Raw genomic sequence first — 22,769 nt, forward strand, 5'->3', positions numbered from 1 at the left:
TCTGGAATGATTTGTTATAGATTCATTATCTTGATATGCATCAACCTCATAACAAACTCTAACTTCGAAAAGTTCTTGCAATTAGGATACAAAGGCTCGCAGGCATCCTTCAAGAGACTATCAAACTTATCTATGTTTTCACAACTGTTTTGTGTACCTGAACTTTCATTGTTGTTTGCTCTGGCACACACATCTTCAAGAAGTTCGCTAACCCCATCAGCTGTATAACCTTGTGTTTCTTCCTCATCAACATCGTCGTCATCAGAAACAGTTTCATAATCTTTGCCATGGTGTATCCATAGTGTATAATTCCTGTGTATGCCAAAATCTTGCAAGTGATCTTCAACCACCTGGATGGGCTAAATGACTATTTTTGCATCGGGCGCACGGGCAACGAGTCCTTCCCATGCTATCTGTGTGATCGCGAACAATCTTGATAAATTCTTTAAGACCTCTTTTATATGAAGGATTCAACCTAGATTTTCCTTGCATACAACTCTTATCCATATTGTAGCAGTTAAATTCCTGGAAAAACAAACTAATTAGACTCAGCACTCTAATACAGGAAAAAAGAATGGAAAATAAGAATGGTGTAAGCTTCCAGCAAATTGGTTGTTATTGAATGATATGCATTGAAAAGCTATATAAGCTTAACACATATTACAACAAGTTTCATTGAACCCGACCCATGAGAAAATAAGAAAAGAGAATAGATGGTTGCCAACAGCATTACCAGATTCTAATGGTTTAACTTCAAAAGTAAATGGTTCTCCTTTGCTATTTGATATCTCTATTTAGGGCACCGGACAATGTATAGTTTCATTGAGCAGACACAACAATCGTTATACACCCAAATCAAAAGTAAGGTATAATGAAACAAAATTTGAATAAAATTAAAAAAAAATAATCTAAACTCCTGGGAAGATTGTGCCTTAGCGCAGTACATGACCTTAGACACTGCAAAAAAAAATAGTCACATTGATATCCTTATCCACCTAATGTAACAACATTTTCATATTTTAAGCACATATACAAGTGCTAAATTCATACAATCAAGTCAGAATACGGGTCCGGTGAAAGTAAGGAATGTGATCTTCTTTCTCAATCGTCTAATTTCCCCTTTTCAAGGTTTTTCTCAGTTTCTCTTCGATAAGTAAGTAATACAGGGTTTTTGAATTATTATTATTTTACTTTATTTAGATTAAATTGAAGCTGTTCGGTAGTTGGGTTTTGCTTTTATTTGTATTTAAATTGATTAAATTTTGCTTTTATATATGAGTGGTATACGCAATCTAAAATATAAACAATTTTCCTAACTAGCAGAATATGGACACAGAGATAATTTGACTATCGATCCCACTTCTCTGCAATATTACAAATGAGTTTATGATATTTAAAAAATGCCAACAACCATCAAAGTATATAATCACACAACACAGCAATACCCAATTACCACAAATGCAGTAGATTATACGGACGTATAGATATTAATTTCAGAAGCCTAGTTCTACCTAATACAAAAGAATCATATTAGCCACATCACTTCTGCCCTGATTCAAAAGTGCGTCTCACGTATAAGACCAACATTAAAACACCAATCTAAATCTAGAGCAATCAGTATACAAAAATTACACTGGTAATAATCCCAAAGTTGTGACCATAAAACAGTAAGTCGCTGCTAGTTAGGCTGCTTATCACAATAATAAGAACAACTTTAGATGAGTTCAACCAGTGGGTATATGACTACCAGCAAACAGTGCTCTTTTACTCTTGGATCATGCTCATATCATTAGTTTTTACTGTCCTAGGTACTGCATAAGGTGTTCTCAATTTTAGTGGCATAGACGAGATTCAGCATCCACAAGAACAAAAAAAGCAAGTTAATAAACATGGACGATTGGTTGTTGTTCAATAATATGCATCCAAAAGCCATATAAGCCTAATATATATTACAAAAAGTTTCATTGAACCAGACCGATGAGAAAATAAGAAAAGAAATAGATGGTTTCCGATGGCATTACCAGACTCTAATGATTCAACTTCAAAATTAAATGGTTCTCCTTCGCAATCTGATATCTTTATTTATGGCAACGGAGAATGTATAGTGTTCAACCTGCGACACATTTTGCAATTGTCATACACCAGATCAAAAGTAAGGTATAATGAATCAATCAAAATTTGAATAAATTAAACAGTAATCTAGCGAAACTCCCAGGAAGATTGTGCCTTAGCGCAGTACATGACACTGCAAAACATAGTCACATTGATATCCTTATCCACCTAATGTAATAAAATAAACTATTTATTTGAACTGTCGATCTAAATTATACGTTCGGCTGCATATGTCTTTGATTGATTAAGAATCAGGTACCAAGTTATACAGTGATCTTTCACTATATATAACAACAAAAGACATAAGCTTATATCCAAATCAAGTACTAGTAAGCATAATTAACGAAATAAAAACCAAATTTCCCAACAAAACCAGAAGATCATCATCTCCAAGTAAAGAGATCTTTAATCTTCCTTAAAAACTCCCTAATTGTTCTGCTCTTGTTCTGAAGCAAATATAGTGGCCTGAAGTACAAAAAAAACCCAGCAAAAAACCCTACATAGAGTATCACCTCAATCGCAGAACTGACCTTAAGTTAGTATTATTTCTAAGAGGGTCAAAACTGTTGTCAAGCAGAACTGACAGACAAACCAATCATTTAAGCATTTTATCAAACATCTTTCTATCATTCTTTTGACAAAGAAGCTAAAACTTGTTGTGCTCAGACTAGACTAAGTTATAATCATTGAGAAAATCAACCTTCACTTCCTTCCTATAAAAATTAGTCTACCCCCTCTTTTTGATTTTTTTTAAAAAAATCCCTTTTTTATTCCCACTTTTCTTAAGAACAACCCTATGTGTTTAGAGGCAAGTTGGATCTGTGACCGAGCTAATACATATGAATCTTTTCACTTCAATTCCGTTATCAAATCCAACAAACTCAATCACAACTATAGCCGGAAATCTCAAACCCTTACTGAAACAAACCCCTAAAAGTATTCAATCTAAACAGAACACGTTAACTGAATAAACGCCGAATTGAAACAAAACCCACATCTTACAACAGAATTAAGTACAAAAAAAATAAAAAATATTGAGTCTAGTTCTTACAGATTTATAGAATTGAATGATTGAGGTGGTGCCATGGTGATGGTGCTCGAGCAGTAGAAGAAAGAATGTTATAGCGGTCTTGCAGCGGAGAAACGACAATGAAATGTTGAATCCTTGCTGTAGAATTTTGGAAGAAGTTTACCTTGATTTTGACAAAAAGAAACGAAGAAAAGCGTTTGAGATGAGAACTTATTGCTTCAAAAGTAAAAGAAAAAGAATAGAACTTATCGGACTTATCGGACGATAACACGAGATAGAGATGGAATTTTTTACGGAGGTACTGTGACACGATTTATTTTTACCTGTTTTTTTGGTGGGATATTTTAATAACTACATTTGCTCGGAAATTTTAACTTTTACCTCCAAAACATAACTCTATTTTTTTTTTGACAAAAGCAACCTCGTTTATTATTTATTAAACATTAGTTTTACATATTCAACTTCTAAAGCTGCTTTGAACTCTGGTGGACACACCCACCACCCTACTGTGGCTAAATTATTTTTCCTTACATATTTAGCCATTTTATCAATAACTTGATTACAATTCCTTTTTACATACGAACAAGACCAGTGAGGATTCTGATCCATCACTTGTATACATTTATTTATGATACAACTATCTTGCCAGGGGGAATGTGGCTTGTGTTTTTGAAGGAGATAACTCTAATTCTGTTTTAGCGAAAAACTTCCCTCCCATTTGTTTGGAGACCTTAAAATACAAATCTAAACTGATGGAGACCTTAAAATACAAATGGAGATGACTAGTTGAGGAAAGAAAATATTTCAAAGGCAAAGCCTATGGAGAGGATAAAGAATTTTTTTTTTAAATCAGGCATAATATTTCTATAAAAATAATTTGATAAGTTGCAATTGTATTAAACTGAACGATTAAAATAAAAATTTGGTACTTAATAGCAATAATTTGAAAGAAATATAGAAATTTTTAAAGAAAAATCAATTGAAGTTGATGAAATTAAAAAAAAAATTGAATTTGGGTGTTGGTCATGGAATACTTTTTAGTCGCCATACAAGATGATACCTCTTTGACAGTGAGGGATAGAAGAAGAACCCAAGATGCTCAAGTAAATGTAGTTATGTGGTGCATTGGATGAATTTATGGTGAAATTATAGGATTAATAGAATGACATCAAACAAAAAACGAATTCGAGTATGAAACAAAAAGATTGGAAATCCAATCCTTTTTATTGTGATTGCATCGAATTGAATTATTGTAATCAAAATTTGATACTTTAATAGTAAGAAAAATGGAAGAAGCTTCGAGCTTTTTAAAGAAAATCGGTTGAACATGATAAAATGGAATAAACAGAAATTGATTTTGAGGTTAGTACATCGAATACATTTTAGTCATCATATTTGAACAGACTATTAATGCAATGGATAAACTAAGAACCCAAATTGGACAAATTAATATTATATGTAATGAGATTGGATGTTTCTGGTGAAATTGTTGGATTAAGGAAAAAATGACATCAAATTTGAACGAATTCGTGTAAAATTAAAGAAATTAGAAATTCAATCCTTTTGAGTTGTTGGGATTGCATCAAATTGAATAATTGCGATCAGAATTTAATATTTTAATAGGAATAAGTTAAAAGAAGCTTCAAAATTTTTAAAGAGAAATAAATTTATATATTACATTTATATTACATTACATGCTTGAAATTGAAGATTGCTCAAAGGGACTCTAAGGTTTTCATCTGACCTCATGTGGTTCGTAGCTAATATGTTGTAGTAAGCAACGGTCTCGTTTATATTTGCTTTCCGGATTGAAATTGAAGATTGCTTAAAAGTACTCTAAGGGTTTCACCTAACCAAGAGTTGTTTATAGCTAATCTATTACAATAGATAGATATATGAGATGCTTCTATTATTTGAATCTACTTTTCAAAATAAATCCGTGGAAATTTAAGTTTACACAATTTGAAAAGCCTTAAAATAAAAGTCCTCACTACCATTTGTATACTTTTCCCCTTACTTTGGCATACATCCCCATTAAAAGTAGAAGAATAGGTTTTGAATCACTTTGAAAGATGTTGTTGCGTCCACTCCATTGTGTTGCCCATTGGAGAGCAGTTTCAGCCCCTCTCAAACTCGCTTGCAAACACAGTTTGTAAACAAGAGTTCCGGACCCAACTAGTATTTCACAGGTCACATACATGGTATGCATACTGTGGTATATCCAGATTTTGATCGTAGTTCTAAAACTCTCGATAATCGACTTTAAACATCCATAGAAAAACGACAATGGTAATCTAACACATACCACTCGCTTTAAGCAATTTTCAAATGATTATTTGATCAATACGAAACATCCAGAGTTAACATCAAATGAATGTTTCACACAAATCATGAAAGATGTTCAAGGTAATTTTCACATGATCAACTTGATTTAATATTTATTTTCCAATAAATGAATTGTTCATAACCAAAGTTGTCAAGTAAATGATGAAGCATTCTAAACTTTAAACTCATATTTCGATAATTATATTAACGAGATATACTCGACTCGAAATTCCAATGCATATGCTATAAAGTCTATATAGCTATACGACTTAGTCTTATTAAGTTCCTCCAAAGTCTTCAGTAGATCATCTTCTTCAAATGGTGAGCGCCATGAGGTTTAATGCTCAATTACGCACTTCTATCCTAGTTCGAGACATAACTATAAGTAGATTAGAAATCAAGACATAGTTTTGATCAAATAAATTTGACAACAAGCTTGAGATAACAACGGTTGCGAGTTAAACCGAGCAATGTTGTAACACATCTTACCCAACAAAAGTATATCTACTGTTATACCCCGATATTCAGCAGTGGTCGGCCGAATGAAATATCAGTAATTAATGGTTTGTTCTTTCCTAACACCGTGGCCTTTTCAGCACTTTTGGCTCCAGAGTTGGCAGAAAACTCTGCAGTTAAGCGTGCTCGGGATGGCGCAATCCAGGGATGTGTGACCTCCTGGGAAGTTGTTGTCGGATGACCGTAGCTACACCTGTTAAAAATACCACAGTGCCGGATGACCGCAGTGGCTAAGTGGGGACAGTATCGGCGGAGGGACGAGTCATTACATCAACAACAAACAGAATGACACGGAAGCCACAAAATCTATAACACGGAAGCTTAGAATGTCATCGAAGCCAAAAAAGCCACATACATGAATATCATTGAGTGGCGTCTGGTGGTATACGATACACAAATAATGATATACTTGAGCGGGGTCTGGCTTTTATGGACACGGAGGATAGCATATGCATGAATGACATACACAAATTATGGACACGTGGACGGACAAACAAACACGAATATATCGTTGAGCGGGTCTGGCTTTGATGGACACGGAGGATAGCATATGCATGAATGACATTAAAAAATTATGAACACATGGATGAACGGCTTTGATGGACATATTCAGATAGGCGATTTGTTGCAACTGCATATGGTTAGTTTCCTGGTGCTGAACCTCCTTTTCACTACTTGGTTGTTATAAAGTTTGTTTTCTGCGATGGATGTTGTTGTGAAGCAGCCAAAGAGATTGATTGTATCGTATTGTAGAATTCACTTAGGTAATCCAGATATATTTACTGGGAATGGTATGAGTAATGCGACTAAGTTGTCGGTTTATCCATTGCTAGGATTGTTTTATTCTCAACTTTCGAGTTCTCTAGATGCGTTTGGAGGAAGTAGTTGTGATAATACTGACGGTGGATTAAGTTTTCTGCCAGGGTTAACTCCTTGGTTATTGTTTATCCATCTTCCTGTATGCGTCACAAGAGATGTAGTTGTAACGCTGCATGTTCTAACCTCTCGTGGATTTCTTGGGGATGCATGGTTGGGAATTCAGTTTGCTCTCTACTATGTGATTTTAAGCACTTAAGTACTGCAATTTTTTATTTCATTTTACTAGTTGATTAGGATTGTGAATAAAGATTGGTGATCTTATTACTATGGATATTAATCGCTGATTTGCATTAGTGCTAAGGTAGAGTTCATAGTTTGATTGATCAGAAAAAAGGAAAACCTTTGTCATAGTACTTCATTCTATTAGAACGTACATACCTGGATTCAATTGTTATCCGACTCCTCGGGGAATCTTTCTAAGCTTCATTTCTTCTGTTTTCATCTTGGTTTGTTCAATAATTTGGATCTTGCAATAATTTGTGTATTAATTTGTTCGAGTTTTTTCCCTAAATACTAGATAGACAATAATGTTTCTCAAATTCACGGCGACCAGCTGATCTGCAATCTTCCTTCTCAACAATTAAGACTGTCATGAATAACTTATATGTCTCTCTATCATGGGTGCAACTGGGGTCTCTTGCACCCACTGGATTTTGAATTTCATGGAGGGAAGGCTTGAGTTTTGTGTAATTTGAATGGGTTGTGGGTGCAAATACTAGAAACTTTGTATTAGTAAAATGGTCGAAGTGTCAAAACTTGCTTTTTTTCTTTTTCCACCCGAAAAACACTTTCTGAGGTAGAAAACTAAGGAAACAATGATGATCACTTGAAGGACGGTTAATTATTCGAAAATTGTTGATTATCACTTTAAATTTCGTTGATGATCTCCTGAACTTTTGATTCTCCAACTGATACATATAAACTGAATGGTTATGTTATTGAATGATGTACTCAGTCGCTAACCAAACCTTACTTCGAATTTGTTGATTATCACTTCTAAAATTGAGTTTTTTACTAATGCAATATCATATATTGATTATGCTCATGTTCCTTACAGGAACTGCTAGGTATAACAAGCCTCTCGCACTTATCATAGTTTTTCTCCACATGTAAATTATTGTGGGCAAGCCAAGACACTCATGTTCATGCACATAAGCCATGATCCTGATGATGTTCTAGAAACACTAAGCAGGCACAAGTTTGCTGAGCGGGTTACTATTGTCGAGCTTGGAGCGGCCAAACAGAAAGTGGAGATGTTAAGAGCTCAAAGAACAGGTTTTCACACTCTCCTCTCCTCATCTCATGCTTCGATTATATTTTTAGATTTTACAATTAAAAATGTATTGGCAAAAGGTTACAGCAAGAGAACATCTCAAGTTCAATTTCCTCCACCCCTGAAATACCACTCACAACAAAGAATAAAGTCTCCACCATTGTTATGTGCTCTTAGCTGTTTCCATGGAATCGCATAGTAATTACCCTCTAAGATCACTAATGTATGTTCTTACTCTCCAATATATTTGTCCAGCGTTAGTATGTTTGTCCTTTAGTTTAATACTAGTTTGCTTGTAGTTTAGTGAATTTTGTTGCATAATGGTTGCATGTATGTATCCGACTTGTACTTCAGGGAGACTCTTACGAAATCTTTAGACTACTCTGGCATGACATGTTGTCGTCGGATGTTGGCATCAATGTGGACGATTCCTTTGCCAAGATTGTGTATTCAAAATGGGATTTACGGTGCGCAAAAGATGTAAGATTTTATACCATGGGAGCTTCCATATTACTTTTAATTGTAGCTTAATTTATTTATTTTTGGCCCCATAGCACATAAGTCTTGGCTCCGTCCCTGCAGTCTATATTAAAGCAATGGCCTTAGCAATGAGACACAAGCGAAAAGATTTATCTGGTTGGTTTTTCTTGGCGAGCAATCTAGTTGTTGATGTCGATGTTGTCACTTATTCAGCTCATGTACTGCAGGCAGTACATTGTCGTTTTTGTTCCATCTTTTTGGAACTTAATCTGCTAGAAAACCTTTGTTTAAATGGTTAAATTAATTGCTAGAGATATGGAATTTTGATGGTTTATCTGCACAAACAGGTAATGGCACTGATTGCTTATGTGATGGAGTTCGAAGGAAACTATGGACCACATCTCATTACTGTATCTAATGCTGTTTTGCTTAATTGTTGGATTCCCCCACCCAAGGTCCAAGATGTCTAAAAGGTCAGGTACTTGTTTTCATATTTTGAAAATTATTATGTTGATTTTTGTTTCCCCAAAAGTGCTAATTAGTAAAGATGAGATGAATTTTTTAAATCAAAGATGCACCCTCTTACTGCACTTTGTTAGAGGTGCACTTAATATTTAGCTATATTTAGATTATATATACTGGGAATATAGATTTTATTTTTACTTAGTAAGTATTGGGCATAAAATCTTTTTAGTTGTGGAAAAAGTCTTTTACTAGTCCGACTTAGACTTGACCTTTTGACCAGGATTTGACCTGACCATGGGCGTGGATCGTCAGTTGACCTGTGGACTGTTAGCGACCGTTAGTTGATTCTAATGGACCAGGCCTTAGATTAATGGGTGAGAGTAGAGGACTTGGACTTAAGACTAGTTTAATTAGTTAGATGTTTTGGACCATTTATGGTATGAAATAGCCTTTGACTTCTTCTACAAGGTTGTAGATATTCCTAAGACTTAGCTATTGGACTATAGAACCAACCTAATTAAATTAGTAAACTTTAGATATGTTAAAGATAGATTATTAAAAGGTGTAGAACCATAAATTGGCTTAGAAACATTAGAAAGACTTGTATGATTCTTGTGTGAGCCATCTTGGCTAGATTCTTAGAGTGCTTGTGTGATTAACAATTAGTCCTTTAACAACGATCAAATCAAAGGATGAAATAGCGGACCGTGGATCTCGAGGTAGGCGTGGCTTGTCATCAAAAGAGGTGGGAATACTTTTTAACTCTTTTGAAACCATTGTTGTTTCTTTTACAAAAGTTTATGTTTAACAAACTCATGCATTGTATAGTTTGTATTATGATTGTTCTGTTGATTCTTTGAATCTTTCCATGAATTGGAAAGGACCTGTAATGTTTTGTAGTCAATATGAATTGTTATGGGAAATGAGAATTTTCACGTGTGGTATATAGGATACACTCCTTTATTTATATCTACATGAATTCAGCTTTTATGCTTATTAGGTGTGGAACAACCCGACATCAATATAGCTATGTAGGTGTGGAAAAACCCGGCATCACTAATATATATTGTTCGAAGAAGTAGTTTGTCCATATACATTGTGCATTTCCAGTGACTTAGTCACTTTGATGTTTGGGAAACATGAATTGTTTTTCAAATCTTGCTCATGATTTCTTTAAAGTTAAATGTTATTCCTGCGAGGCACCACTAGTGGGAAAAAGGCCATTTTAAGATAGTAGGAAAGTGTTGTATTAGCGATATATACAACACTATACAGATGCCGCTGAAAGTGCCGTAGATTCAGTGTCTTTTTCTAGAACGACACTATCAAGTTGACTCAAAATTGCGATACTTCATGGTTGTCGCTAGGCACGACACCTGGATGACGTCGTAGATGTAGTTTTATAATATAAAAAAATAACTCTGAGATTCAGCTGATTCAGCTAAATCCCATATCAGATTTGGATGTCTGTAGTACTGGGATAAAATAAATCTAAACTAAGCTCAATTTACCCTGAAATAAAACTTGGATTTATAAATTCAAATGGTTGAATAAAACCCATTGTATTTGTTACACAATTCATAACTGAACTCTATTTACACTTAGATTCGGAATCACAAAAGAAAAAGAAAATAAGGCCTGAACTATGTTTTGTGAACCAGCAAAACGAGATCCTACCAGATGATGAACTGAGCCAACACTTAAAGAACAACAAACCTACAACAAGCAAAAGCTGCCAAAATCACTGAAGTATAAAACACAACTGTGAAAAAATCACTGAAAAGTGAATATATACTATGATGAAATTTGAATAATAGCACAACAAGTAAATTCATGACAACAAGCAGCTCTATCTCCTTATCGTTCTAAGAATCCAAGATATTCTCGGAAATTAAATTCATGACAACATAAGCCAAAGTATTGAAATGCTTAAGTGAATCATCGTGAATACACAAACCGCACAAAAAGTAGAACATATAGCTTAAACCTTAGAAGATTTCGCAAGCACCCCGGTGTGCAGAAACTACTAGCCTTACACACCCACTTTGAGTTTATTACAGTTTACTATGCTATTTTATTTGCATCCATATGACGGAAAGAAACTGCAAAAGGATACCAATACTCACAACTATTAACAAGTTCCCAATGCTTGAGAACATCACCACAAATCCATGGACAAATAATCTAGTGTACATTCATCGATACCATCCATCTACATAGGCAACACAATGAGAAGTTAGAGGCTGACTGAATTTGATACCACTTATAATTAGGCAACACATAATGGAAGTAAATAGTGTTATGAAATTTAACTTCCAACTAGTCATGACAAGGGGGCCTGTTATCATGCAATGAAGTATTACCAAGAAAGGAAAAACATGATCAGTCTCTATAAAGCATCCTTTCTTATGCTTAAGCAAGGTTAAAATTTCAGTAACCGTTGAAAGTTGAAACTGTGTAACATAGAGAGCATATACACCCTGAGAAGAAAATAATATGAACAAGTAAGCGAAACTTAACGAATCCATAGAGAGACTACAACCTAGGAACTAAGGCCCCTGTAACAGAAGCCTACACACCAAAAGTAGTTATTGGTATCAGTGAATCTATCCAACAATGATACTTACACTAAAGTATGATACTTACACTAAAATATGTATGCAATGCGTAATTGAAGGAGGGATTTTCTATATGTATTAGTCACTGTTAATATAGTTGAAAGACTATTTAAATTTAGCATTACCTATAAGCCAACATGTTCGTTTAATAAATACAGAATTTAGTATGACCTGTAAGCAAACATTAGTAATTAGTAATACATGTAGACATGAATGTTGGTGACAGTGTAAGAAAATATTCAACAATTACTAATTAAAATACGTAGACATGAGGGTTTAAGGGATTTAAAGTTCAAGAGCTGAAAATCAAGTAAAAAGAGTAGTCCACAGCGGCCTATCACATATGATGTTTTGACAAACCAATCTTATGGTGCAGTACCCTAATGGAGCATGAAAGAACCTAAGAATTGTTGAATAGGTTACTAAATGTAGGACCTGTCAGATTACGCATTCAAGAATGTTATTATACCTGCCAGATTATGAACATGACTCAAACGACAAAGCAGACAAGAGTTGTTGCATATTGGACTCATCATTACCGCTAACAGCAACAAGAAAACTTTGAGCAAACAAGTCCACCGCATATCCATAGAGAGGTCCATCACCTTGAAGGACAACTCTGCAGTCACACGAACAGAGAATCAATCAAAAATTTACACCACAGAATTTCAGATGTTATACAAGTTTTTATGAACCAAAATAAGCTGGTTAGATCAAGATTTATCTGTAGATCGACTCACCTAATTCAGTGAGAAAGACAATCATTTCGATTAACTTTATCTCTGACTTTATAACCAAATGAACTGCATCCATACCGACAAGAAATGTACCAACATACATAAGATCATAAAAACAAAAATCGTCCAGTAATTATTAAGTGAGACACTTCATGCACACAATGAAGACATACATCTGTTTTCCAACTCCAGTTCCTCCTCTCAACGAAGACATACTTAGAATCCTACACGCCAAACAAGAATATAAATAATAATTGAACAAAAAAAGTCCGAATTAGAATGAAAATCACCAAATCTACCAAATCAGAATAAGAATCATCAAATTAAAACATAAAAATAAAATCAACAGATTAAACATGAAAACCCCTAAAGTCGATAATTAGACCAAAACCCCAACATTATTTATGTCATAAGAAACATATACCAACAAATCTAAACAAAATGGAAATGAAAATGAAAAGAATAAGTTAGGGTTAAAGAGATTTACCTTGTGAACCATTATTGATGATCAATCGGTCTTCTAATAGCTCCTACAACAAAAATCAAGATTTATCAAACCCTAACAAGAAATAGCAAAGACAAAAATTGGAAAAAAAAATAAATAAATTTGCAATAAATTTTACCTTCTGAAATTGCAGAAACTAAAAAAAAAAAGAATTCTCACAAGAACAATTAGTTATAACCCTAACATCAACGAAATATAGTTGAATAAGAACGATCAAAGAAGAAGTGACTATAATGGTTTCCGTTCTTCAGAACAAACATAAACGATGTTCTTCTCATGATCTTTAATATAACTTGGGTAAGAAAAAATTCGGAAGAGGAAAAAGAGAGAAGAAAAGGTTCTGGTGTGGGAGGAAAAAGAGAGAAGAACCGACAATGAAAGAGAAAGAGTTTAAGAGAGTTATTTTTTTCTATCTCCTCGAAAATATCTACCAACGAAATGTTACAATTCACACGTCGTTATAGAAGTCAAACAAAGTCAGACAAAAATGATGTGTTTGACTTAGTCAAGTGCACGTTGAACGTGTCGTTCTATAAGTCAATCAAAGTCATGCTACAACAATGCTTTGACTTTGGTCAGAGACACGTTCAATATGTAGTCCTTTCCCAATATTTTTTCTGTGTCGTTTCATTGTGTCCCAAATAGCCCTTTTCCACTAGTTCACCCCTTTTAGGGATGATGTATTTGTAAACCAAATGATTATTGTATATGTATCATTCGAGAGAAGTTATTGTATATATATTTCTGAGTGGGGCTAGTTTTGGGTTAAGTTTTGTAGCAAATTTCTTAATTGATTGTTTAAGTAAATGATTTAGATTTTTAGTGCCTCTTATTTAGTTAATCTCTTGGATTAGTCAGCTCTAGCTTTGGGGTGCTACAGTTTCGGTTGTGATTTCGACTATCAAAGGAGGCAACTTTCATTGCGCTTCAACAAAAGTAAATCACTCTTGGGGGGGTCTTGATTATGATAATAATTTCTACAAACAACAAATGAAATCGCTTATTTGGTTCGCCAACAATATATATCACTCTTGAGGGTGAATTTAATCATTGGATATCAATATAAAAGGGAAAATGAACTTCTTAACCCCATAACAAGTTGGAGGTTAAGAGGGGGTGATATTTGTACCATGAATAAAATTGCCACATATTGGGCAATTTTATTGTTTTGGGCCACTATTCAGCTGCCACCAGCCTACCCACTGAAGTGTCTACCAGCAAGTCCAGTGCTCTGTGAAGTCAATGTCAGGTCAACGGTCAAGGTGAACACCCGGTCAATGGTCAAGGTCAACTTTCGAAGCCGAGTTGCCAGTCGCGTTTCTAACCAGTTTCCAGTTAAGTACTATGTCGCACTGCCAGACAACATCCATCCATACTGCCAGCCAATTAAGCCATCCAATCCAGTCTGCCAGCAGAGCGAATTAGTACAGGGAGGCATTCAGGGCAGTTTCATGCAGGGCAGTTTCATGCAGAATTGATTCTAGAAGGCATGCAAGGAAGTTTCATGCAGAATTGATTCCAAGAGGCATGCATGGTAGTTTCATGCAGAATTGATTCCATGAGGCATGCAGGGCAGTTTCATGCAGAATTGATACCAGAGGCATACATGGAGATTAATGCTATTTAAATTTATCTCGAAATTAGGGACGCCCTGATTGAAAAAAAAGGGTGGGGGGAGGTAAGAAAGAATAAATCCACTGTAATTCTAATATCAATAAAACATCACTCCCCAAGGGGATTCATCCGTGGACGTAGGCAAACCATGCCGAACCACATTAAATTCGTGTCTCTCATCTTTATGCTATTTCATGTTTTTAACCCTATTTTTCTCATCAACACCAGTTTAATCGTGTTTTGTGTCTAGAAATATTTATGGGTAGAAACAGGTTGAATCATCCTCCCTCTTGCAATCTTTTCCCTTTCTATAAGCGCTAGTTCCTGTTAATAAAATCTTTGTTTTCAAAAAAAATAAGATTTGGGAAGAGATGGAAGAATTGGGTTGAAGAGACTTCTTAGAACATTATTTTCTCTTGAACTGACTCCTGTCAAGATTCTCATTTATGCGAATTTCATGTAACAGTGAGTTGGTACATTATGAGAATCTTGAAAATGCTCTAAGTTTAATAATTAAAAACCAACCGAAAAACTACAACAAACATCTCAAAGACTCAAACAATGAACAAACTCTAGAACCAACAAAAAAATCCAAAGAAAGTAAACATCCACTATCGATTACAGTTCAAAAATAAAATAACTTTCCAATTGTTGATGAATGAATCAAGATTACAACCTTTCAACTTGTCATCGGTGCGAGCCCCTAGTAAACTTGCATTTTAACCTGATTGATGACTTCACCTACATTAGCAGAATCGTTTACAAAGATTATAACATATTCTTGGTCTTCTATTATCGTCCAACAAATGACAGCTGGGATAAGAGGCCATAACTTTTAACTAATAGGGTGAATTGCTTCACATCTCCATCCATTGATTATCAAGTCTACCCAAATCCGGTAAAACCCAAAGAGCGACATCCCTTATACCGTAGTTCCAAATCAAATCTAAAGAAAAGAGTGGAGAACATTTTTTATTTTTGTTGATACAAAAAGAAATTTACTATTGCATCACAAGAGATCAGTTACAGTAGGGAGTTCACTGTAAACTAGAGCTTGAACAGCATGATTGAAATCTCCATGATACTTCTTATATATACCCAATGATTGCAACTACTTAATAAAAATTTAATATCAAGGATCATACCCTGATTTCTCCAATGAACATAATAAGACCTACAACCGTTAGTGTAAAGTATAACTAACACCTTGGGCTATCATTCTCGGCCTCGGGTATGCAAATCAAATTAAGGAAAATGTTACCATTGTAAGTTGACTTTGACTTCGACATTCACCTTGACTTTGTCCGTTGTGATTAGAGGTGTAAATCGGGTTGTGCCAGCACGAACACATCCCAGCACAACACGCTAAAATCTGAGCTCAGTCCAGCCCAGCACGGCCCAGCACGTTAGTTTCGTGGGCTATGCTGGGTTAGCCTAAGCGGCACAGCACAGCACTGCACGCGGCATGAATAAGCACGTGGCCCAGCCCAACACAACACGTTAAGAAAGCACGTCACAGCATGCACAGGTACACCATATAACATGGCATAATACATCACATTTAGTGTATTTTTCACAAAAGAGTCACTATTCTAGCTAATTTTTGACATATTATGCTGACTTATTTTTATAACAACACATATCATACCTTGTATTTGGAAAATATATTTCAATATCCTTGTTATAATGTCGTTACCTATATTTGACTAGAACATTAATTTACATGACAATGATCCAATTTTATATTTGATGGTCTATTTCTTTTTATTGAATAAACTTGTTAATTTTACTTGAAATAATTTCAAATAATATGTTGTCTACTTAAATTCTCGTGTTAGTGTCCGACTAAATGTATAACACGTGTACCAGCACGGCACGACACAACACGTTTATTCGTGTGTTATGCTCGGATTGTGATGTGCCTAGCTTTTGACTAGCACAGCACGGCACAACACATTTAAATCGTTGTCACGGCACAACACGACACATGGCACGTAAAGCACGCGACTTCATGTGTTAGGATGTGCCGGGCCGACACGTTTTACACCTCTAGTTGTGATATATGCAAATTGAAAAGTTGTGAGCAGCAGCAAAACGGATTAAAAGAAATCCCCGTGAAAATAAGCTCAAAACAAAATTACCCAGATGAAACACGGCATATACATATGGAATGAAATGTTTTACTTGAACAAGCTAATTTTCACAGGGATCCACTTTAATAAAAACAAAAATAATCCATTACTTCTCGCCCCAAATTTCTAGTCTCTTAGATAAGGAACAAGTTGTTGTCCCTCTATCAGACTAAATGGAGATTGTTTGATTCAAGTTGTGAAAATCTGATAAAAAACTGAAAGAATATTGGATGATTTTCTAACGCAAGGCGCATGCAAGGATACTTCAACGGATATTCTAAAACAAAACACACTCAGAATTGTTATTTCTTCGACTATACACGCTAGATGTGTAAAAGTCGACTCAAGAAAAGAAAAATAAATAAAAATGCTCAAGTATCCTTTTTTTGTGGTCAGATCTCCAAAATCAACCTTTGATGATCAACTTTTGGTGTAAGGAATTCGTGTTATCCAAACCATTGTATTTCTCATTTTTTGACACTGACTCAATCAGCGGCCCTTTACCCTTGGAGTCTGGCTCAATCAGAGGCGCTTTACCGTTGTCATTGTTGTTTGGCTGGTTGTGGTAGGTTCCCTGACCTTCGTCGTCGCGTACGCTTGTTGCCACTTCAACAAAACTAGAGTTGTTACGATGAAAGCTTTCCCACAAATCTTTGATTTTTCTAACAAGTGGAGTATCCCACTTGAACAGGATGCCAACCAGAAGGGCTAAAGCTGTTGGAATTCCTGTTATGAGGAAAAGAACCCAAAAGCTATCCAAATTGAGACTAGTTGAGAAAAACATGGGGCTGGGGTCTGCACAGCTCTGTTGGTTCCCAAACCAAGCTTGTTCTATTCTTGTAATTTTGTCACTCTCCCGTACAGTTAAGATTGCTCTTGAAATATCAGGGACCAAAGGTGATCCTCTTGGAAATACCTGTGGAATATGTAAAGAGAGAAAGACATATAAGTACCTGACAAAAATAGAGAAGCCCATTGAAAAAAAAGGAAGCAGGTATTATAGAGAGAGGTATGAGCTGCTCAAGAGTCCTCCAGTGCAGTCCTAGGATGCTAGCAAGGGGATCAGATTAAAAAAACACTATGAAGGGGCAAAGTCATAAGAGTTTATGTGAAAATAGACATAAATATGCTTTAGAGCTTAGTTGGAAAGTGGTGCAACAGGCTTTGCTCTTTCCCCAATAGTTTTTGGGGTATTCTGAGTGGTGATCTCTGTGGGGTCGAAACAACATAACAACCCGTAGGGTTGCATGTCTAATGATTTTACGTACAAAGAGTCAATCGGAGTTTCATCCTGTGCATTAAAACAGAAACAAACTTATGATGAGGGATTGGGGTGGCAAGTGCGAGGGACTTACAAAACCAAATCCTTCTGTCTTGTAAGTTGGTCCAACCAAGGCAAATTGATGACAATATTTTGCAAGGAATAGTCTGTTATAAGGTGCTTCACCAAAACCAGCAACAATACGATCCTCCTTATTTCTCAATTCTGTGAAAGCTTCCTTTAAATCTTCAGTAGAGATGTAGGGTTTCAGATTAGCCTCCTCAAATCCCATGCCCCGCAACATCGTGTATATAAATGTTCCATCTAGGTAACCGACATTTTGGTGATTTTTTATTAGTTCATGTACGTCTGTGACAGTAGGTTCAAGCCGGTGAACTGTTAACATTGATGTCAAACTTGCTGTGTAACTTGAACTTAGTATGAGGAAAACAAATACCCATATGACCACAACAACTTTAGCCATACCGTTGTGCACCCTTTGCTCTGAAACATAAGTACCTGTCTTTAGCCTTGAATTCATTAGCAAATATGAAAGAAACCAAATGAAAATATAAAAAATATCGAGAGAAAAAAAAAGAGAGAAAGAGAAAATAAAAGTATGAGTTTAGAAACTTAAGAGAAAAAGAACCAAATTAACATTTAAAATTTACAATTGATAGAAAAAGTCGAAGAGATATTACGATCAGCAAAAGCAGGTGTGGTAAAAAAGAACCAGAACATCGTTTCTAGTTGATGCAGAATTCTCCCCTGAAAAGCTGGATTTTGGTCATGTTCCAGCATCCAAGTCACGAACCCGGTAAAGATAAAAAATAAAACACTCACTACCCAGAGTTGTGCATTCAAAGGCTTAAATAATATCCATGGATTATTGCTCGTGCCCTCCTTCAGCGGAACAATCATCGAAAACCCAGATGGGGTATAAGGTAATGTAAATTCGACGTAGGCCGATCTATTTGCACTAATTGTTATATCTCCAACTATAGCGTCGTAATTCTGTTACACAAATCCAAGAGCACAAAAGGGATTAGCTAGTATATTAGCAAATTATATCTGACCTGACAACGACTGTGCAGCGTGGGCTATTTGGTATTGTGAAGAAGAAAATTTTAAAAAGAACAGTAATGATACAAACCTGTGCATAAACTTGATATACTAGGTCATCGTAAGTTCCGGCAGTGGTACCATCAGCTTTTTCGAAGGGAACAAATTCATATGGAACCGGATAGGGCAGCATCTCTAATGCAGCTTTGAACACATCTATGCAGTATCCAGTTACATAAGTGGAATTGTTGAAACTACTATTCCTTGTAACTCTTACAAATTCAGTAAAACCCTCTTTTACTGGAACACCAATCCTTAATTTTTTTCCCACTTCTGGAAACACCCAACCTTTTGGAACAACAGTAGATTCTCCAGGCCATATAATAGCGTGCAAATTATCTTTAGGCGCCGGCAAATCTTTAGCTCTAGTAGTAATCAAACTGCTTGAGTCACGTAAAATACCATTCGATGTTGTCCAAATGCCAATTTCTCTACCCCCGTTTCCAATCACATTAAGTATTTGGAAGGCGTTCGATTGCAATTCCCGGTTGATGAGATTGAAATCCCCACTTATATACTAGGTCATCGTAAGTTCCGGCAGTGGTACCATCAGCTTTTTCGAAGGGAACAAATTCATATGGAACCGGATAGGGCAGCATCTCTAATGCAGCTTTGAACACATCTATGCAGTATCCAGTTACATAAGTGGAATTGTTGAAACTACTATTCCTTGTAACTCTTACAAATTCAGTAAAACCCTCTTTTACTGGAACACCAATCCTTAATTTTTTTCCCACTTCTGGAAACACCCAACCTTTTGGAACAACAGTAGATTCTCCAGGCCATATAATAGCGTGCAAATTATCTTTAGGCGCCGGGAAATCTTTAGCTCTAGTAGTAATCAAACTGCTTGAGTCACGTAAAATACCATTCGATGTTGTCCAAATGCCAATTTCTCTACCCCCGTTTCCAATCACATTAAGTATTTGGAAGGCGTTCGATTGCAATTCCCGGTTGATGAGATTGAAATCCCCACTTAGGCCATTAAAGTTTGTCTCGCGAAGTAACTGCAAAAGCATAGGACCTATCTGGGGAACACTTGATGTTGTCAGCGCAGCGGGAAATACTGTTTGTGGTTCCAACAGGCTTGATGAATTCGTTATCTCAAGTCTCTCCAACACATTTGCTAGTGCCCAAATTGTATCATAAGCTCTTAAACCAAAAATGTTCAGTTCGACGTTCTCCGTATGTTGATTATATTGTGCGAACTTCTTTTTCCATCGAGCTTGAAATTCGCCAAACTCTATTGACCTAGGAATATATGGCCTTACGCCCAAGACTCCCTGCATAGAATCAATAACAGAAGAATTGAAAGAGCCCAAGATATTACTTAACCCATCTGTAATGATCCATGCATACCCTTCACTCATCATCCCAATCATTTTCGCCTTTTGAAAAACACGTATTCCAAGGGATGGTGTCATGTGCACAACAAATACTCTAGTCTTCCTTGCCATCAATTTGTATAGTGCTTTTAGAATTTCACCATCAGTAGCTGCAGGGGAAATTACGCTCCTGTAAGGAACTTTGGTATCGATGGCTTGGAATGCATCGGTTAAGTATGGTATGACTCCTCTTCCATACTCCGTGTCTTCGTATATGGGTACAACATCTCTCCATCCAAATGTTTTCACTAAATCATAAATCACATTTACTTGAGCCAAGTCGCTTTGTGTTGTTCGAAAGAAATAAGGGTTTCGAGAGGTAGAAACCGTAGGACTTGTGGCGGTAAAGGAAATGACAGGAACCCGAGCTTTGTTTCCGAGATCAGCCATGATAATAGCTTGTAATGATGTTAATGGTCCTATGATTGCTTGAACTCCAACATTTTTTATCAGATCATTAGCTGTTACATGTAGAAGAAAAAGAATATCAATCTAAAGAAAACAATTCCCAAGAGAATTATGCGTAGACGGCTTTTAGTTATCGATCTTATAAAATTGGATTCATACTTTCATTTGGTCAAGAAAATCCATGATAAAACTGTGAGAAAAGGTCAGTGACTTTGTAAGTCTTAATAGGTGCCTGTTCTGGTTCGTATGCAACCGCTAGGTGACATTTCTAGATAGTTTAGCACCCAACTAGACTAAAAAATCTATGGAATCATTTTATTATACTTAAATTACAGAGAAAGTAAGCTAATATATCTAGAACTTCCATAGATAAACATGGGAAGATCGCAAAGATGATGCATGGTGAGAAGAGGGAAGCTGTACATACCTTGAGAAGCTGCATGAGAAATATCCCTACGGGAATCTCTAGTGTGGAGAACCAGCTTTCTCTTATGAGTATCATTTGTAGAAGAATAAAAGTCAGAGAGAGCCATAGACATGGATGTCAACCCAATCTTTGATACTAAGCTATCAAAATCGAGAACAACCCCTACTTTGAACTCATTATTATCATCAACAGTATCTGTTGTATTTTGTCCCATCGCTAGTACCATTTCATGACGATGTGTTAACATAATACTGAAGAAAATAAAGAAAAACAAAACATGCATTAAAACTCTATTTTGCTTAAGATCACAAATTGGTTTTGTCTTCATCATCTTAACAGTGATGGGAATTCTTTACTATCAACTTATCCATTTACAGATAGAAGCATTATCTTTATAGGCTGTTGTCCCCCAATGGAATTAGTCAGTATATAGATATATTATGCACAAGACTTGCCAGGAGATCGTACTGAATCAACCTTATTTCTTACCTCCCAAAATATTGCAGATTAGATTTCAAATGTCCCTAAATGGATAAAAATCGACTCTTATCAACCAAGAATAATACTGGGAGTAACAATTTAAAAAGTCAGTTGTATATTTTCATGGTTGGACTACAAAGTGCAAAATCTAATTTGAATACTTCAAAGGGGTGGGGTGATTAGTAAACGTTTGGAGCATAATTGGCTTAGAATTGTAGTATCTTAACATTACTTGAACTTCCAACAGCATTGTTTTTGTTTCCCGACGGCATAAACATAATAATATTACTAATTCATTACTAATCCTATGGGGTAGTGCGTTCCATATTTGAGGCACCCACGATACAAGTTAATTGTTCAATGACAATATGTCAATGACTCCAAACTCATTCCAAAGGCCACATTACCATTTTGCTTATAGTTTTTTAAGGTTCTTAACACATTGTAAGGGCCGTTAATTCGCATAGTACGAATTCATATGATTCTTCTAGGAAATTATATTTGCTTACCAGCATTAGACCCCGCACATATATGATATCGTATATATGTACGTGCATGCAGAAAGTGCTGCTATGCTGATGTAGGAGTAAACTATCGCACACGTTAGTAATCAAGCGAAGTAAAGAGTACAACCTAAGCGAAGAGCATCGCACACGACAAAGTTGAGATGACACGCCAGATGATGTCAGCAAAGTCACGAGTAAAGTGTGGAGAACTGTGCGAAGAGGTATGCTATGCGAAGATGAGCAATTGTATATGAGCGAATATGTTGCATAGTGATCCCGAAAATAGTGGGTATCTTAGCTGTCATCCACTATGTAAAATTCTATATAAAGAAGAAAGGTCATTACTTGTAAAAGGTTCTAAGATAAGTCTTGGTCAAGAAATAGAGGGAGAAACGGAAGTGAATCTAGGTTTCAAGTAAAATTGTTGTAATACTTGAATCTATATTGTAAACATTCTCAACATTCAATTAATAAAATAAGAATTCATAATGATC

The 22,769-nt window shown here is 35.7% G+C and overlaps 1 protein-coding gene and 1 long non-coding RNA gene across 3 annotated transcripts; both read right to left on the reverse strand.

Annotated features, from left to right (window-relative positions):
• Positions 1-10,598: 10,598 nt before the first annotated feature.
• On the reverse strand, positions 10,599-13,282 carry LOC113317132. 2 transcript variants are annotated; one of them, XR_003343264.1, is made up of 7 exons: positions 13,059-13,282; positions 12,923-12,965; positions 12,609-12,659; positions 12,439-12,501; positions 12,238-12,317; positions 11,207-11,292; positions 10,599-10,796 (listed from the first exon to the last, which is right to left on the reverse strand). It is a non-coding gene; the product is annotated as an uncharacterized LOC113317132 (long non-coding RNA). The 2 variants fall into 2 exon arrangements; XR_003343263.1 differs by having other exon boundaries at positions 12,439-12,659.
• Positions 13,283-17,092: 3,810 nt separating this feature from the next.
• Positions 17,093-21,503, reverse strand: LOC113316555 (glutamate receptor 2.1-like). The gene is made up of 6 exons (XM_026564713.1): positions 21,290-21,503; positions 19,580-20,915; positions 19,101-19,449; positions 18,649-18,961; positions 18,042-18,451; positions 17,093-17,602 (listed from the first exon to the last, which is right to left on the reverse strand). The coding sequence occupies exons 1-6, from the start codon at positions 21,501-21,503 to the stop codon at positions 17,093-17,095; spliced, it is 3,132 nt and encodes a 1,043-aa protein (XP_026420498.1).
• Between the last annotated feature and the right edge of the window lie 1,266 nt (positions 21,504-22,769).

The sequence above is a fragment of the Papaver somniferum genome, chromosome 10 (genome assembly GCF_003573695.1).
Source record: "Papaver somniferum cultivar HN1 chromosome 10, ASM357369v1, whole genome shotgun sequence".
Taxonomy (NCBI): Eukaryota; Viridiplantae; Streptophyta; class Magnoliopsida; order Ranunculales; family Papaveraceae; genus Papaver; species Papaver somniferum.

What these genes read in the sequence shown, in the direction of transcription:
- LOC113316555 (XM_026564713.1), bottom strand. Translation starts at nt 21,503, where the DNA reads ATGGGACAAAATACAACAGATACTGTTGATGATAATAATGAGTTCAAA. An exon ending in TATATCAAGTTTATGCACAG is followed by an intron (nt 18,962 to 19,100) that starts GTTTGTATCATT and finishes TTTGTGTAACAG; the next exon opens with AATTACGACGCTATAGTTGG. An exon ending in AGACAGAAGGATTTGGTTTT is followed by an intron (nt 17,603 to 18,041) that starts GTAAGTCCCTCG and finishes CATATTCCACAG; the next exon opens with GTATTTCCAAGAGGATCACC.